Here is a 17,117-nt window from a genome sequence, read left to right as displayed (position 1 = left end):
CTGACCATCACATCAGTCCTTCAATCAGACCAAAACCACCATGTTAACAGAAATAAATTCAATACAAATTGGAAATAAATAAATTGCCTAATAATTGTTCTTTTTGATTGTTTATAAATATATAGTGCTACCCTTCAGCCTCCTAGTAGACATACCAGTGTTATAAATGTGAACCACCTCTGATTTTCAAAAAAGTTGGCCTCTGACCTTGAAGTCAAGGTCACTGAGATTTAAGCTTCACAGAGATTTTCAGCAGATGCAACCATGGTATTGATTTGAAAATTCTACACAATCACAAACTTGGGTGTCCACAGCGCCTCGCCATATACCAAAGATTAAGAGGTGGGTTTTTTATATAAAGATTACAACACACAAACAACAAAAAATGCTAACGCTATTGTCATTTTTGACAACACTATTTTGATGTTGTCTAATGTAGTGCAAAAAACAAATAAATAAAATATATATATATATTACATACATATGTAATATATATACACACTATAAAAAAATTTAGTGGTCCACAATGGGATCAGCGAACAGAATGACGGAAGAAAGTCATTGTTATATGACAATGGTGGTATTTTTTTTTGTATGTTTGTCACACACGTTTCAGATCATCAAACAATTATTTTTTTTAATGTATAGTTAGCATAAGATTAGCACAGTGAAACTGGAGGATGAACGCTAACTTTTTTCCCCCACTCGATAAAAGTTAGAGCAGCTGCGAGAGAATTCAAGATTAATGAATCAATGGTACGAAAAAGAGAAAGCAAGAAGAATGAGTTGAGTAAAGTTTGACTTATCTGACTGTTTTGTTTCGCTTAATGCGCCTTATGTATGAAAACAGGCCGTTATCGACAGTCAGCCTTATGGCCTGAAAAATATGGTATGGGGCACTGAGGGTGCAACAGAAGTGGCAATGTCCAAAAGAAGAGGAATCTAACGGTGATTGAATGGTTTTTCTAAGTTGAACGGTGTTGAAGGAGATAGACGGCAAAAAACGTACAGAATAGATAATAAAATATTATAATAATAAAGATTTGAATAACAATACTGTGAATGCAATTGCTGTGTGAATGCTGATAGCTGAATGTTTTGAGCTGAAATGAAATAATTGCTTCACTTTATTGGTACAATAAGGTCAAAGACATTATGCACAAAACTGGTGGTAAAATATCACAGGTTGATCCTGCAGTGTTCTATTGGCAGAATGAACAATCTGAGATTACAGGAGTGCTTGCATGTCACGTTGATGATTTCCTTTGGGCTGGTTCAAGTCACTTTGCAACTCATATCATTCCTGTACTGAAATCTACCTTCCTTGTGGGCCGTGAAGAACATGACAGGTTTTTTTTATGTTGGTATGGACATTTGTACAGTTAATGATGTAATAGAGGTGCATCAATAACTTTACATTGACAACCTACAACCTGTTCAGTTACAAGCAGCACGGGCTGTACAGAGGGATGCTTCCTTATGTGAAACAGAACGGGAGCAACTCAGGTCAAAAATAGGACAGATTTTGTGGGTTGCCAAACAAACGAGACCAGATATTATGTTTGACACATGCAGCCTGGGATCTAATATCAAAGGTGCAATTGTGCAGTCCATTCATGAAGTGAACAAACTTATCTGTAAACTTAAAGTAGAGAAAGTGACTCTTAAGTTTTAACACTTGGGTAACAGTGAGGATTTGGCATTGTTTTTTTTTCAGTGATGCTGCATTTGGCAGCCTTCCCACTGGCGGTACTCAAGGAGGGGCATTAATCATCCTTATGGGTAAAGGAAGAAAGTTTTGTCCTCTCTTTTGGCAGTCTAAAAAATAAAAATAAAAAAATATCAGGCGTGTGGTCAGAAGTACACTGGCAGGAGAAACTCTTGCCATGTCAGATGGAATAGACAGTGCTGTCTTCCTGGCAACACTTTTTTCTGAGCTTAAAACTAGTAACACTGGTCTGAATGCTGTGTGTCTGTGTGCCTGACAATCATTCCTTGTTTGATGCACTCAAGTCCACTACGCAGGTTACAGAGAAGAGACTGAGGCTGGAAATGAGCAGCATTAAAGAGCCATTAAAATCAGACAGATTGGTTGGTCAGATTCCAAATCCCAACTTGCTGATTATCTGACAAAAAAAAAGGAGTTTCACCTTTAACCCTTCTAAAAGCAGTAGATCATAGGTGTCAAACTCTGGCCCGCGAAGCCATACCAAATTACTATTAGAGCTGGCCTACTGGTATTATACAGCTAATATAGATATTGTTTAGTATTAAGCTTTGCTTGTTCCATATTCAGTTTTTCAGCAAAATGTGTTTGAATCCATAAGAAAAGATTCATTCTTATATCTGGAGGAATAAATATATTTCAATAAATATTAACGTTAGCCCGCGACTTTGTTCCAGTTTTGAATTTTGGCCCACTGTGTATTTGAGTTTGACACCCCTGCACTAGATGAAGGACTCTGGATACTGTGATCCTTTGTTTACAAAGTTTTCTTTGCATTAAAATGCACTCTCGTTTATTGTGTGCAGTGATAGTATGCTTTAAGTAAAGCAAAGCACATTGAAATGTTTCCTGAATGTTCTATAATGATGACAAAGTGTTTTTGTTTTGTTTACATATATATGTATACAAATGTTTAAAAGGGGTGTTTATACTTTTATTTTTAAAAAAGAAAGAGGGAGATTGTTAACTTGTTATTTTCTGTTATATCGCAAGAGTACTGTTGCCTGCGGTGGGTTGTTGTTATTGTGGGTGAGCGGGAAAACATGACGTAAGGAATAAAGTGCTTGTAGTGAGACTACGACGTTGTGTATTTTGACTTTACAATATTCTTTTATTCACCATATCACTGAAATGTGGGAGAATCCACTGCAGAAAGATCAATGCTTTAAGTTTTAATGATCCAGTCAGAAAAGATGATTCTAAAAGTCATCAAGTGACTCCAAAAGCCCAGATCTGAACCACCTGTCTGCTGAAAACAAATGCACCAATCAAACAGAAGCCCGAATTTCATGGGCCAATCGGAATGCTTGATCTAGTTGTCCAGGACTAACTACTGACACACTATTACTCTGTGGCAAAACCCTGTCAAATCTGCCTCGGTGCACTTGTTGAACAACTGCTTCTAAATCCAAGACCCTAACTCCCATCAAAATCATTTTCAAACGGTGACAATCCCGAGGACCTGTTCTATACAACAGTGTGTTCTTCATGTTCCTGCTGTCAAAACTTTGGCCGCAGGAGCAATTTAAAAAGTGGGGTCTTTCCTGCTGTTGAGACAAACTCCTGACTGAAAATATAATGTATTTCTATGGGTCAGTTAGAGGGTTATCCCTCTGATGAATGATGAACGCACAGAGATGTGGTGCAGAATGTGCCGTGAAAATCCCACTCTAGCGGACAAAAACAGTGCCTTTTATATGGACGCAAACGCGCCTTGCAACTTCTTATCTGGTGCGCGTCTTTTATTTTGACAGCGAATGCGCACATGCGGACCACTTATGTGCACCCGTGTAAATAACATAATGTTCTGCCGGGTGTGTTGTTGGTTTTCCCTCGATTTCTGAGTCGACAAGCGCCTTTGTTACTGGGAACAATCATTTTAAGAAAGGCCCCCATTAGAACCCATGAGAAATGCAAGAAATGCATTATTGCTCAGTCCTCAATATCTTTCCCAGAACAAACACCAGTTGCAAATAACATACTAAAAATAAACCTGAAAAATCTGTTTAGAACTGCGTACTATGTTGCAAAGAGTGAACTACCACTGGCACAATTTAGCAGTCTTTGCAAACTTCAGAAAGCAAATGGCCTAGATCTTGGTTCCACTTGCCTCTTAACCATGACTTCAGTGGAAATTTCAAGTTCAGGATCTGACACAGACTGATTCATATTCTACACAGTTCTTACAAGTTTAAAGAAATGTCTGTTCAATTAAAACCAAGTATTTGAGTTGATGATTGTAATTTTTATACGTTGTAATTTGTTTTTCAACAATTTGAATAATGTTTTGTTTCCGTTACAATATTATACTTTAATGTATGACAATATTATACTTTAATGTATAACAATATTGTAACGGAAACAAAGCAGGAAACAAAACATCAATCAAAAAATTGCTCTCTTTTTTATTCGGGCTACTTAAATTTATTTTGGGCTACCAAAAACTGAAGAGTCCCTGCCCGAATGGCTACCAGGGATTTTGAAATTTTGCGAGCCCTGGACCAATAAGTAAATGTTATCCTGGATCTTATGCTCTGCATCCTTACCCTATCACCTCTGCGTCCCACAGGGTGCCAAGCCTGCCATTTTGAAACACTATTTTTTTTCAGTTTCAACTGAAAAAAATAGAATGCCTTTGAACCAAAACAGAATGCCTTTGAACCAAAACAGAATGCCTTTGATCCAAAACAGAATGCCTTTGATCCTTTGTTATGTCATCATCTTGCTGTTACACTTTACTGCTTAACGGACGTAGACCTGACAGCAACCAAAACATTTTTGGAAAGTTTTGAGAGAATTTCACATTTCTCAGCAATTCACCGATCAAGCCGACACATTCCACCATGTCAGCTAACCCATCCTTCTGCTCAGATGAGCTTGAAATAGTTGAAGGGAGCATTTTGGGAAACCGCTACAAGGTAGAGGCTTTCCTCGGAGAAGGGGGCTTTGGTATTGTAGCCAAATGTCTTGATACCAAAACCAACCGAGCTGTGGCTATTAAAGTCAACAGGAACCACCCTGATACTCTGCAACAGGCAAAACTGGAAATTTTCATCCTGGAGCAGCTGAGAAGGTTAGATCCAGATGCCGCCAACATAGTTAAATGGAACGGCTTTTTCCATGACGGAGAGCGGGTCTGCTTAAACTTTGAAATCCTTGATCAATGCCTGTGGGACTACATACGGGACCGGAAAAACCAGGGTCTCCCCATAAGCGAAGTCAGGCCAATTTTACATCAACTCACAAATGCCCTGTCACACCTGGGTTCTGTGGGAATAGTGCACGCTGACCTCAAATCTAGAAACATCATGGTTGTTAACCGCCATGAGTCTCCCATCAAAGTCAAACTTATAGACTTTGGCCTCGCATGTCCTGCGTCTGCAGTAATGCCTGGTGACCGTGTGGGGACGGTTGGTTATAGTGCACCTGAGGTTATGCTTGGCCTTCCTTATAATGAAGCAGCTGACATGTGGTCTTTGGGGCTGGTAGCTGTGGAACTTGGTACGGGGGTGCCACTCTATCCTGGGAGAAATTATTATGATGTTTTAAAATTCATCATACAGACCCAGGGACAGCCACCAGATCATGTTCTGGACTCTGGCGTGTACACTGAAGACTATTTCATGGAAGACAACTACAACCAACAGCGCTGGACATTTAAGACTGAAAAACAATTTCAGTGCGAGACAGGATATGAGTCCCTGGAGACTCGATACATAAAACTTGCGCGTCTTGATGACCTCGAACAAGTAATGGTGTTTGAACGAGGACCTGAAAATGGCCAACGTTTATTTGTCAGCTTAATTAAAGGGATGTTGGCCTTGGATGCAAACCAGCGGATAACACCCTCGGAGGTTCTCCGGCATCCCTTTTTCAACCGTAAGAGTTCCCCTTGCACTAACATGAGTGTTGAAAGACCACAAAACCCTGTGGTCTTTCAGCACCCTTCAAACTTGAAAAGCAGGAGATCACAGAAAATCAACTGCAGTTTCCAAAACTCGGTTGGATTTTCTCAACAAGTATGCGTCCACACGTCAGCCAGCTCATCCTTCAACTCAGATGAGCTTGAAATAGTTGAAGGGAACATTTTGGGAAACCGCTACAAGGTAGAGGCTTTCCTCGGAGAAGGGGGCTTTGGTATTGTAGCCAAATGTCGTGATACCAAAACCAGCCGTGCTGTGGCTATTAAAGTCAACAGGAACCACCCTGATACTCTGCAACAGGCAAAACTGGAAATTTTCATCCTGGAGCAGATGAGAAGGTTAGATCCAGATGCCGCCAACATAGTTAAATGGAACGGCTTTTTCCATGACGGAGAGCGGGTTTGCTTAAACTTTGAACTCCTCGATCAATGCCTGTGGGACTACATACGGGACCGGAAAAACCAGGGTCTCCCCATACGCGAAGTCAGGCCAATTTTACATCAACTCACAAATGCCCTGTCACACCTGGGTTCTGTGGGAATAGTGCACGCTGACCTCAAACCTGGAAACATCATGGTTGTTAACCGCCATGAGTCTCCAGTCAAAGTCAGACTTATAGACTTTGGCCTCGCATGTCCTGCGTCTGCAGTGAATCCTAGTGATTGTGTGGGGACAGTTGGTTATAGTGCACCTGAGGTTATGCTTGGCCTTCCTTATAATGAAGCAGCTGACATGTGGTCTTTGGGGCTGGTAGCTGTGGAACTTGGTACAGGGGTGCCACTCTACCCTGGAAATGGAGAATATGATGTTTTAAAATTCATCATAGAGACTCAGGGACAGCCACCAGATCATGTTCTGGACTCTGGCGTGTACACTGAAGACTTTTTCATTGAAGACAACTACAACCAACAGCGCTGGACATTTAAGACTGACCAACAATTTCAGTGCAAGACAGGATATGAGTCCCTGGAGACTCGATACATAAAACTTACGCGTCTTGATGACCTCGAACAAGTAATGGCGTTTAGACGAGGACCTGAAAATGGCCAACGTTTATTTGTCAGATTAATTAAAGGGATGTTGGCCTTGGATGCACACCAGCGGATAACACCCGCGGAGGTTCTCCAGCATCCCTTTTTCAACCCTGGCCTCTCTAAGAGGTTCCCATGTATTGACATTGAAAGACCATACCTCCACCTTGGACAAAAGTGACAAAAACACAAACTGGGGTTGGAAAAGGATATTAACAGCATTGGAAAAATTCATTAAGCTGCTCCAATAATGATCACTTTGGCTTGTTTTTTTTGTTTTTTTTAATTTTCACTCCCCCCACTCCAACCAGTCGCGACAGATGACTGTCCCTTCCTGAGCCTGGTTCTGTCGAAGGTTTCTTCCTTTTAGAAGGGAGTTTTTCCTTCCCACTGTTGCTAAATGCTTGCTCATAGGGAATCGTCTGATTGTTGGGGTGGCCAAAACTCTAGGGGAACTAGCAATTCTTGTGAAAATTTAAAAAAAAAAAAAGCCTACCAATATTCAAAGCGGAGCAGCGGACACCTTACCATCACATCAGTCCTTCAATCAGACCAAAACCACCATGTTAACAGAAATAAATTCAATACAAATTGGAAATAAATAAATTGCCTAATAATTGTTCTGTTTGATTGTTTATAAATATATAGTGCTACCCTTCAGCCTCCTAGTAGACATACCAGTGTTATAAATGTGAACCACCTCTGATTTTCAAAAAAGTTGGCCTCTGACCTTGAAGTCAAGGTCACTGAGATTTAAGCTTCACAGAGATTTTCAGCAGATGCAACCATGGTATTGATTTGAAAATTCTACACAATCACAAACTTGGGTGTCCACAGCGCCTCGCCATATACCAAAGATTAAGAGGTGGGGTTTTTTATATAAAGATTACAACACACAAATAACAAAAAATGCTAACGCTATTGTCATTTTTGACAACACTATTTTGATGTTGTCTAATGTAGTGCAAAAAACAAATAAATAAAATATATATATATTACATACATATGTAATACATATACACACTATAAAAAAATTTAGTGGTCCACAATGGGGTCAGCGAACAGAATGACGGAAGAAAGTCACTGTTATATGACAATGGTGGTATTTTTTTTTGTATGTTTGTCACACACGTTTCAGATCATCAAACAATTATTTTTTTTAATGTATAGTTAGCATAAGATTAGCACAGTGAAACTGGAGGATGAACGCTAACTTTTTTTCCCCATTCGATAAAAGTTAGAGCAGCTGCGAGAGAATTCAAGATTAATGAATCAATGGTACGAAAAAGAGGAAGCAAGAAGAATGAGTTGAGTAAAGTTTGACTTATCTGACTGTTTTGTTTCGCTTAATGCGCCTTATGTATGAAAACAGGCCGTTATCGACAGTCAGCCTTATGGCCTGAAAAATATGGTATGGGGCACTGAGGGTGCAACAGAAGTGGCAATGTCCAAAAGAAGAGGAATCTAACGGTGATTGAATGGTTTTTCTAAGTTGAACGGTGTTGAAGGAGATAGACGGCAAAAAACGTACAGAATAGATAATAAAATATTATAATAATAAAGATTTGAATAACAATACTGTGAATGCAATTGCTGTGTGAATGCTGATAGCTGAATGTTTTGAGCTGAAATGAAATAATTGCTTCACTTTATTGGTACAATAAGGTCAAAGACATTATGCACAAAACTGGTGGTAAAATATCACAGGTTGATCCTGCAGTGTTCTATTGGCAGAATGAACAATTTGAGATTACAGGAGTGCTTGCATGTCACGTTGATGATTTCCTTTGGGCTGGTTCAAGTCACTTTGCAACTCATATCATTCCTGTACTGAAATCTACCTTCCTTGTGGGCCGTGAAGAACATGACAGGTTTTTTTTATGTTGGTATGGACATTTGTACAGTTAATGATGTAATAGAGGTGCGTCAATAACTTTACATTGACAACCTACAACCTGTTCAGTTACAAGCAGCACGGGCTGTACAGAGGGATGCTTCCTTAAGTGAAACAGAACGGGAGCAACTCAGGTCAAAAATAGGACAGATTTTGTGGGTTGCCAAACAAACGAGACCAGATGTTATGTTTGACACATGCAGCCTGGGATCTAATATCAAAGGTGCAATTGTGCAGTCCATTCATGAAATGAACAAAGTTATCCGTAAACTTAAAGTAGAGAAAGTGACTCTTAAGTTTCAACACTTGGGTAACAGTGAGGATTTGGCATTGTTTTTTTTCAGTGATGCTGCATTTGGCAGCCTTCCCACTGGCGGTACTCAAGGAGGGGCATTAATCATCCTTATGGGTAAAGGAGGAAAGTTTTGTCCTCTCTTTTGGCAGTCTAAAAAAATAAAAATATCAGGCGTGTGGTCAGAAGTACACTGGCAGGAGAAACTCTTGCCATGTCAGATGGAATAGACAGTGCTGTCTTCCTGGCAACACTTTTTTCTGAGCTTAAAACTGGTAACACTGGTCTGAATGCTGTGTGTCTGTGTGCCTGACAATCATTCCTTGTTTGATGCACTCAAGTCCACTACGCAGGTTAAAGAGAAGAGACTGAGGCTGGAAATGAGCAGCATTAAAGAGCCATTAAAATCAGACAGATTGGTTGGTCAGATTCCAAATCCCAACTTGCTGATTATCTGACAAAAAAGGGAGTTTCACCTTTAACCCTTCTAAAAGCACTAGATGAAGGACTCTGGATACTGTGATCCTTTGTTTACGAAGTTTTCTTTGCATTAAAATGCACTCTCGTTTATTGTGTGCAGTGATAGTATGCTTTAAGTAAAGCAAAGCACATTGAAATGTTTCCTGAATGTTCTATAATGTTGACAAAGTGTTTTTGTTTTGTTTACATATATATGTATACAAATGTTTAAAAGGGGTGTTTATACTTTTATTTTTAAAAAAGAAAGAGGGAGATTGTTAACTTGTTATTTTCTGTTATATCGCGAGAGTACTGTTGCCTGCGGTGGGTTGTTGTTATTGTGGGTGAGCGGGAAAACATGACGTAAGGAATAAAGTGCTTGAAGTGAGACTACGACGTTGTGTATTTTGACTTTACAATATTCTTTTATTCACCATATCACTGAAATGTGGGAGAATCCACTGCAGAAAGATCAATGCTTTAAGTTTTAATGATCCAGTCAGAAAAGATGATTCTAAAAGTCATCAACTGACTCCAAAAGCCCAGATCTGAACCACCTGTCTGCTGAAAACAAATGCACCAATCAAACAGAAGCCCGAATTTCATGGGCCAATCGGAATGCTTGATCTAGTTGTCCAGGACTAACTACTGACACACTATTACTCTGTGGCAAAACCCTGTCAAATCTGCCTCGGTGCACTTGTTGAACAACTGCTTCTAAATCCAAGACCCTAACTCCCATCAAAATCATTTTCAAACGGTGACAATCCCGAGGACCTGTTCTATACAACAGTGTGTTCTTCATGTTCCTGCTGTCAAAACTTTGGCCGCAGGAGCAATTTAAAAAGTGGGGTCTTTCCTGCTGTTGAGACAAACTCCTGACTGAAAATATAATGTATTTCTATGGGTCAGTTAGAGGGTTATCCCTCCACTTGGATCCACACAGTTTAAAAAGTTTACATCTCTGAGCTTTGAAAGACATGCTGTTGGAAAGACAACAACGATGGCTACGTGAAGGTAAAATGATGGCTGTAGAGCAAACACTGTGCACACAGCAGCAGTTGAAACACACACACACACACACACGCTTACCAGCATTCACACTAATAAAGAATAACACTGTTGTCATTGTTGATTTTGTGTTTTCACCCTGAGTCCATCCCCTGCCAAGCTGCACCTGTGATTCTGCGGCTGCTCGCTGATGAGCTGACCGCAGGGCTCGCAAAATTGCTAGCCCAACGTCCAGGGGCTAGCGATTTTTCCAGTCGGGCTACCAAAATCTATCTCTGCCCTGCCCGTCGGGCTATCATAGGAAGGAAAAATATATGTCAAAGCTTTTGCATTCTTTTGGAAATGTAGCTGGGTAATTATGTCATTGGCATCGGTGAGCCACTGTCAATATGTGACATATTGAAATCGCGTTTGAATTTGGGCTTGTTTTTTGCGCTTGTTTTTTGCTTTCACTTTGCAATCGCGCAAACTGTGAACTGAGAGCGACAGCACTGATTGGTGAGTGACGATAGTTTGCGCACCAATTCCTCTGACATCGTCCTATCAATCGTTAGCTTACTATGCAAACATGACAAGTGAAATCTCCCGCAGCAAGCTTAAACATGTGAGAGGCTGATCGCGCAGAGAATCGCTGAGCGTTATGTGAGTGCGTGTATAAAAGCAGCAGGATATATATTTTAGTTCTGCTGAGCCAAATAAGACAGGTCAGGGTGAAGAAGTGACAGCCAAAGAAAAGCTTACCACAAAAAGAAAGTGCAGCTTTATGGTTTCATGGACAAAAGAATTTCTGTGGCTGCAATATGACGAGCTAAATAACCAGGGCTGCACATAAGTGGTCCGCAGGTGCGCATTCGCTGTCAAAATAAAAAAACGCGCACAAGATAAGAAGTTGCAACGCGTGTTTGCGTACATAAGATTTTCTGGAGGAGGACAGACGTTTGTTTAGAACTCTTAAAGATGTCGAAGAAGCAAGCTCCTTTAAGCAATTACTTTGGTGTTCCTCCACCTCCAAAGAAATGTCAGAAGGAGTCCGAACCACAAAGAAGCGCGTATTCTTGGAAGAGTGGTTGCAGGAGGTGAGCTGGCTTCAAACAAATGATGAACGCACAGAGATGTGGTGCAGAATGTGCCGTGAAAATCCCACTCTAGCGGACAAAAACAGTGCCTTTTATATGGACGCAAACGCGCCTTGCAACTTCTTATCTGGTGCGCGTCTTTTATTTTGACAGCGAATGCGCACATGCGGACCACTTACAGTGGGGCAAAAAAGTATTTAGTCAGCCACCGATTGTGCAAGTTCCCCCACTTAAAATGATGACAGAGGTCAGTAATTTGCACCAGAGGTACACTTCAACTGTGAGAGACAGAATGTGAAAAAAAAATCCATGAATTCACATGGTAGGATTTGTAAAGAATTTATTCGTAAATCAGGGTGGAAAATAAGTATTTGGTCAATAACAAAAATACAACTCAATACTTTGTAACATAACCTTTGTTGGCAATAACAGAGGTCAAACGTTTACTATAGGTCTTTACCAGGTTTGCACACACAGTAGCTGGTATATTGGCCCATTCCTCCATGCAGATCTTCTCAAGAGCAGTGATGTTTTGGGGCTGTCGCCGAGCAACACGGACTTTCAACTCCCGCCACAGATTTTCTATGGGGTTGAGGTCTGGAGACTGGCTAGGCCACTCCAGGACTTTCAAATGCTTCTTACGGAGCCACTCCTTTGTTGCCCGGGCGGTGTGTTTTGGATCATTGTCATGTTGGAAGACCCAGCCTCGTTTCTTCTTCAAAGTTCTCACTGATGGAAGGAGGTTTTGGCTCAAAATCTCACGATACTTGGCCCCATTCATTCTGTCCTTAACACGGATCAGTCGTCCTGTCCCCTTGGCAGAAAAACAGCCCCATAGCATGATGTTTCCACCCCCATGCTTCACAGTAGGTATGGTGTTCTTGGGATGCAACTCAGTATTCTTCTTCCTCCAAACACGACGAGTTGAGTTTATACCAAAAAGTTCTACTTTGGTTTCATCTGACCACATGACATTCTCCCAATCCTCTGCTGTATCATCCATGTGCTCTCTGGCAAACTTCAGACGGGCCTGGACATGCACTGGCTTCAGCAGCGGAACACGTCTGGCACTGCGGGATTTGATTCCCTGCCGTTGTAGTGTGTTACTGATGGTGACCTTTGTTACTTTGGTCCCAGCTCTCTGCAGGTCATTCACCAGGTCCCCCCGTGTGGTTCTGGGATCTTTGCTCACCGTTCTCATGATCATTTTGACCCCACGGGATGAGATCTTGCGTGGAGCCCCAGATCGAGGGAGATTATCAGTGGTCTTGTATGTCTTCCATTTTCTGATGATTGCTCCCACAGTTGATTTTTTCACACCAAGCTGCTTGCCTATTGTAGATTCACTCTTCCCAGTCTGGTGCAGGTCTACAATTCTTTTCCTGGTGTCCTTCGAAAGCTCTTTGGTCTTGGCCATGGCGGAGTTTGGAGTCTGACTGGTTGAGGCTGTGGACAGGTGTCTTTTATACAGATGATGAGGTCAAACAGGTGCCATTCATACAGGTAACGAGTGGGGGACAGAAAAGCTTCTTACAGAAGACGTTACAGGTCTGTGAGAGCCAGGGATTTTCCTTGTTTGAGGTGACCAAATACTTATTTTCCACCCTGATTTACGAATAAATTCTTTACAAATCCTACCATGTGAATTCATGGATTTTTTTTTCACATTCTGTCTCTCACAGTTGAAGTGTACCTCTGGTGCAAATTACTGACCTCTGTCATCATTTTAAGTGGGGGAACTTGCACAATCGGTGGCTGACTAAATACTTTTTTGCCCCACTGTATGTGCACCCGTGTAAATAACATAATGTTCTGCCGGGTGTGTTGTTGGTTTTCCCTCGATTTCTGAGTCGACAAGCGCCTTTGTTACTGGGAACAATCATTTTAAGAAAGGCCCCCATTAGAACCCATGAGAAATGCAAGAAATGCATTATTGCTCAGTCCTCAATATCTTTCCCAGAACAAACACCAGTTGCAAATAACATACTAAAAATAAACCTGAAAAATCTGTTTAGAACTGCGTACTATGTTGCAAAGAGTGAACTACCACTGGCACAATTTAGCAGTCTTTGCAAACTTCAGAAAGCAAATGGCCTAGATCTTGGTTCCACTTGCCTCTTAACCATGACTTCAGTGGAAATTTCAAGTTCAGGATCTGACACAGACTGATTCATATTCTACACAGTTCTTACAAGTTTAAAGAAATGTCTGTTCAATTAAAACCAAGTATTTGAGTTGATGATTGTAATTTTTATACGTTGTAATTTGTTTTTCAACAATTTGAATAATGTTTTGTTTCCGTTACAATATTATACTTTAATGTATGACAATATTATACTTTAATGTATAACAATATTGTAACGGAAACAAAGCAGGAAACAAAACATCAATCAAAAAATTGCTCTCTTTTTTATTCGGGCTACTTAAATTTATTTTGGGCTACCAAAAACTGAAGAGTCCCTGCCCGAATGGCTACCAGGGATTTTGAAATTTTGCGAGCCCTGGACCAATAAGTAAATGTTATCCTGGATCTTATGCTCTGCATCCTTACCCTATCACCTCTGCGTCCCACAGGGTGCCAAGCCTGCCATTTTGAAACACTATTTTTTTTCAGTTTCAACTGAAAAAAATAGAATGCCTTTGAACCAAAACAGAATGCCTTTGATCCAAAACAGAATGCCTTTGATCCTTTGTTATGTCATCATCTTGCTGTTACACTTTACTGCTTAACGGACGTAGACCTGACAGCAACCAAAACATTTTTGGAAAGTTTTGAGAGAATTTCACATTTCTCAGCAATTCACCGATCAAGCCGACACATTCCACCATGTCAGCTAACCCATCCTTCTGCTCAGATGAGCTTGAAATAGTTGAAGGGAGCATTTTGGGAAACCGCTACAAGGTAGAGGCTTTCCTCGGAGAAGGGGGCTTTGGTATTGTAGCCAAATGTCTTGATACCAAAACCAACCGAGCTGTGGCTATTAAAGTCAACAGGAACCACCCTGATACTCTGCAACAGGCAAAACTGGAAATTTTCATCCTGGAGCAGCTGAGAAGGTTAGATCCAGATGCCGCCAACATAGTTAAATGGAACGGCTTTTTCCATGACGGAGAGCGGGTCTGCTTAAACTTTGAAATCCTTGATCAATGCCTGTGGGACTACATACGGGACCGGAAAAACCAGGGTCTCCCCATAAGCGAAGTCAGGCCAATTTTACATCAACTCACAAATGCCCTGTCACACCTGGGTTCTGTGGGAATAGTGCACGCTGACCTCAAATCTAGAAACATCATGGTTGTTAACCGCCATGAGTCTCCCATCAAAGTCAAACTTATAGACTTTGGCCTCGCATGTCCTGCGTCTGCAGTAATGCCTGGTGACCGTGTGGGGACGGTTGGTTATAGTGCACCTGAGGTTATGCTTGGCCTTCCTTATAATGAAGCAGCTGACATGTGGTCTTTGGGGCTGGTAGCTGTGGAACTTGGTACGGGGGTGCCACTCTATCCTGGGAGAAATTATTATGATGTTTTAAAATTCATCATACAGACCCAGGGACAGCCACCAGATCATGTTCTGGACTCTGGCGTGTACACTGAAGACTATTTCATGGAAGACAACTACAACCAACAGCGCTGGACATTTAAGACTGAAAAACAATTTCAGTGCGAGACAGGATATGAGTCCCTGGAGACTCGATACATAAAACTTGCGCGTCTTGATGACCTCGAACAAGTAATGGTGTTTGAACGAGGACCTGAAAATGGCCAACGTTTATTTGTCAGCTTAATTAAAGGGATGTTGGCCTTGGATGCAAACCAGCGGATAACACCCTCGGAGGTTCTCCGGCATCCCTTTTTCAACCGTAAGAGTTCCCCTTGCACTAACATGAGTGTTGAAAGACCACAAAACCCTGTGGTCTTTCAGCACCCTTCAAACTTGAAAAGCAGGAGATCACAGAAAATCAACTGCAGTTTCCAAAACTCGGTTGGATTTTCTCAACAAGTATGCGTCCACACGTCAGCCAGCTCATCCTTCAACTCAGATGAGCTTGAAATAGTTGAAGGGAACATTTTGGGAAACCGCTACAAGGTAGAGGCTTTCCTCGGAGAAGGGGGCTTTGGTATTGTAGCCAAATGTCGTGATACCAAAACCAGCCGTGCTGTGGCTATTAAAGTCAACAGGAACCACCCTGATACTCTGCAACAGGCAAAACTGGAAATTTTCATCCTGGAGCAGATGAGAAGGTTAGATCCAGATGCCGCCAACATAGTTAAATGGAACGGCTTTTTCCATGACGGAGAGCGGGTCTGCTTAAACTTTGAACTCCTCGATCAATGCCTGTGGGACTACATACGGGACCGGAAAAACCAGGGTCTCCCCATACGCGAAGTCAGGCCAATTTTACATCAACTCACAAATGCCCTGTCACACCTGGGTTCTGTGGGAATAGTGCACGCTGACCTCAAACCTGGAAACATCATGGTTGTTAACCGCCATGAGTCTCCAGTCAAAGTCAGACTTATAGACTTTGGCCTCGCATGTCCTGCGTCTGCAGTGAATCCTAGTGATTGTGTGGGGACAGTTGGTTATAGTGCACCTGAGGTTATGCTTGGCCTTCCTTATAATGAAGCAGCTGACATGTGGTCTTTGGGGCTGGTAGCTGTGGAACTTGGTACAGGGGTGCCACTCTACCCTGGAAATGGAGAATATGATGTTTTAAAATTCATCATAGAGACTCAGGGACAGCCACCAGATCATGTTCTGGACTCTGGCGTGTACACTGAAGACTTTTTCATTGAAGACAACTACAACCAACAGCGCTGGACATTTAAGACTGACCAACAATTTCAGTGCAAGACAGGATATGAGTCCCTGGAGACTCGATACATAAAACTTACGCGTCTTGATGACCTCGAACAAGTAATGGCGTTTAGACGAGGACCTGAAAATGGCCAACGTTTATTTGTCAGATTAATTAAAGGGATGTTGGCCTTGGATGCACACCAGCGGATAACACCCGCGGAGGTTCTCCAGCATCCCTTTTTCAACCCTGGCCTCTCTAAGAGGTTCCCATGTATTGACATTGAAAGACCATACCTCCACCTTGGACAAAAGTGACAAAAACACAAACTGGGGTTGGAAAAGGATATTAACAGCATTGGAAAAATTCATTAAGCTGCTCCAATAATGATCACTTTGGCTTGTTTTTTTTGTTTTTTTTAATTTTCACTCCCCCCACTCCAACCAGTCGCGACAGATGACTGTCCCTTCCTGAGCCTGGTTCTGTCGAAGGTTTCTTCCTTTTAGAAGGGAGTTTTTCCTTCCCACTGTTGCTAAATGCTTGCTCATAGGGAATCGTCTGATTGTTGGGGTGGCCAAAACTCTAGGGGAACTAGCAATTCTTGTGAAAATTTAAAAAAAAAAAAAGCCTACCAATATTCAAAGCGGAGCAGCGGACACCTTACCATCACATCAGTCCTTCAATCAGACCAAAACCACCATGTTAACAGAAATAAATTCAATACAAATTGGAAATAAATAAATTGCCTAATAATTGTTCTTTTTGATTGTTTATAAATATATAGTGCTACCCTTCAGCCTCCTAGTAGACATACCAGTGTTATAAATGTGAACCACCTCTGATTTTCAAAAAAGTTGGCCTCTGACCTTGAAGTCAAGGTCACTGAGATTTAAGCTTCACAGA

At 41.4% G+C, this 17,117-nt stretch overlaps 3 protein-coding genes across 5 annotated transcripts in view; 2 read left to right on the top strand and 1 right to left on the bottom strand.

The window, feature by feature from the left end:
• The window catches only part of LOC146502531 (CTD small phosphatase-like protein 2-A), a 42,243-nt gene that overhangs the window by 19,587 nt on the left and 5,539 nt on the right, over positions 1-17,117 (bottom strand). The window lies entirely within an intron of this gene.
• On the top strand, positions 4,387-7,210 carry LOC146502533 (uncharacterized). Its single transcript, XM_085132236.1, has one exon. The coding sequence runs from the start codon at positions 4,570-4,572 to the stop codon at positions 6,859-6,861; it is 2,292 nt and encodes a 763-aa protein (XP_084988362.1). The 5' UTR covers positions 4,387-4,569; the 3' UTR covers positions 6,862-7,210.
• LOC146502532 (uncharacterized) lies at positions 14,049-16,880 on the top strand. Its single transcript, XM_085132235.1, has one exon. It carries the CDS (start codon positions 14,240-14,242, stop codon positions 16,529-16,531), a length of 2,292 nt encoding a protein of 763 aa, XP_084988361.1. The 5' UTR covers positions 14,049-14,239; the 3' UTR covers positions 16,532-16,880.

The sequence above is a fragment of the Neolamprologus multifasciatus genome, chromosome 15 (genome assembly GCF_963576455.1).
Source record: "Neolamprologus multifasciatus chromosome 15, fNeoMul1.2, whole genome shotgun sequence".
NCBI classification, from domain to species: domain Eukaryota; kingdom Metazoa; phylum Chordata; class Actinopteri; order Cichliformes; family Cichlidae; genus Neolamprologus; species Neolamprologus multifasciatus.
Note: the sequence above shows the minus strand (reverse complement) of the source record. Positions and strands in the feature narration are given on the sequence as shown.

What these genes read in the sequence shown, in the direction of transcription:
- LOC146502533 (XM_085132236.1), top strand. Translation starts at nt 4,570, where the DNA reads ATGTCAGCTAACCCATCCTTCTGCTCAGATGAGCTTGAAATAGTTGAA.
- LOC146502532 (XM_085132235.1), top strand. Translation starts at nt 14,240, where the DNA reads ATGTCAGCTAACCCATCCTTCTGCTCAGATGAGCTTGAAATAGTTGAA.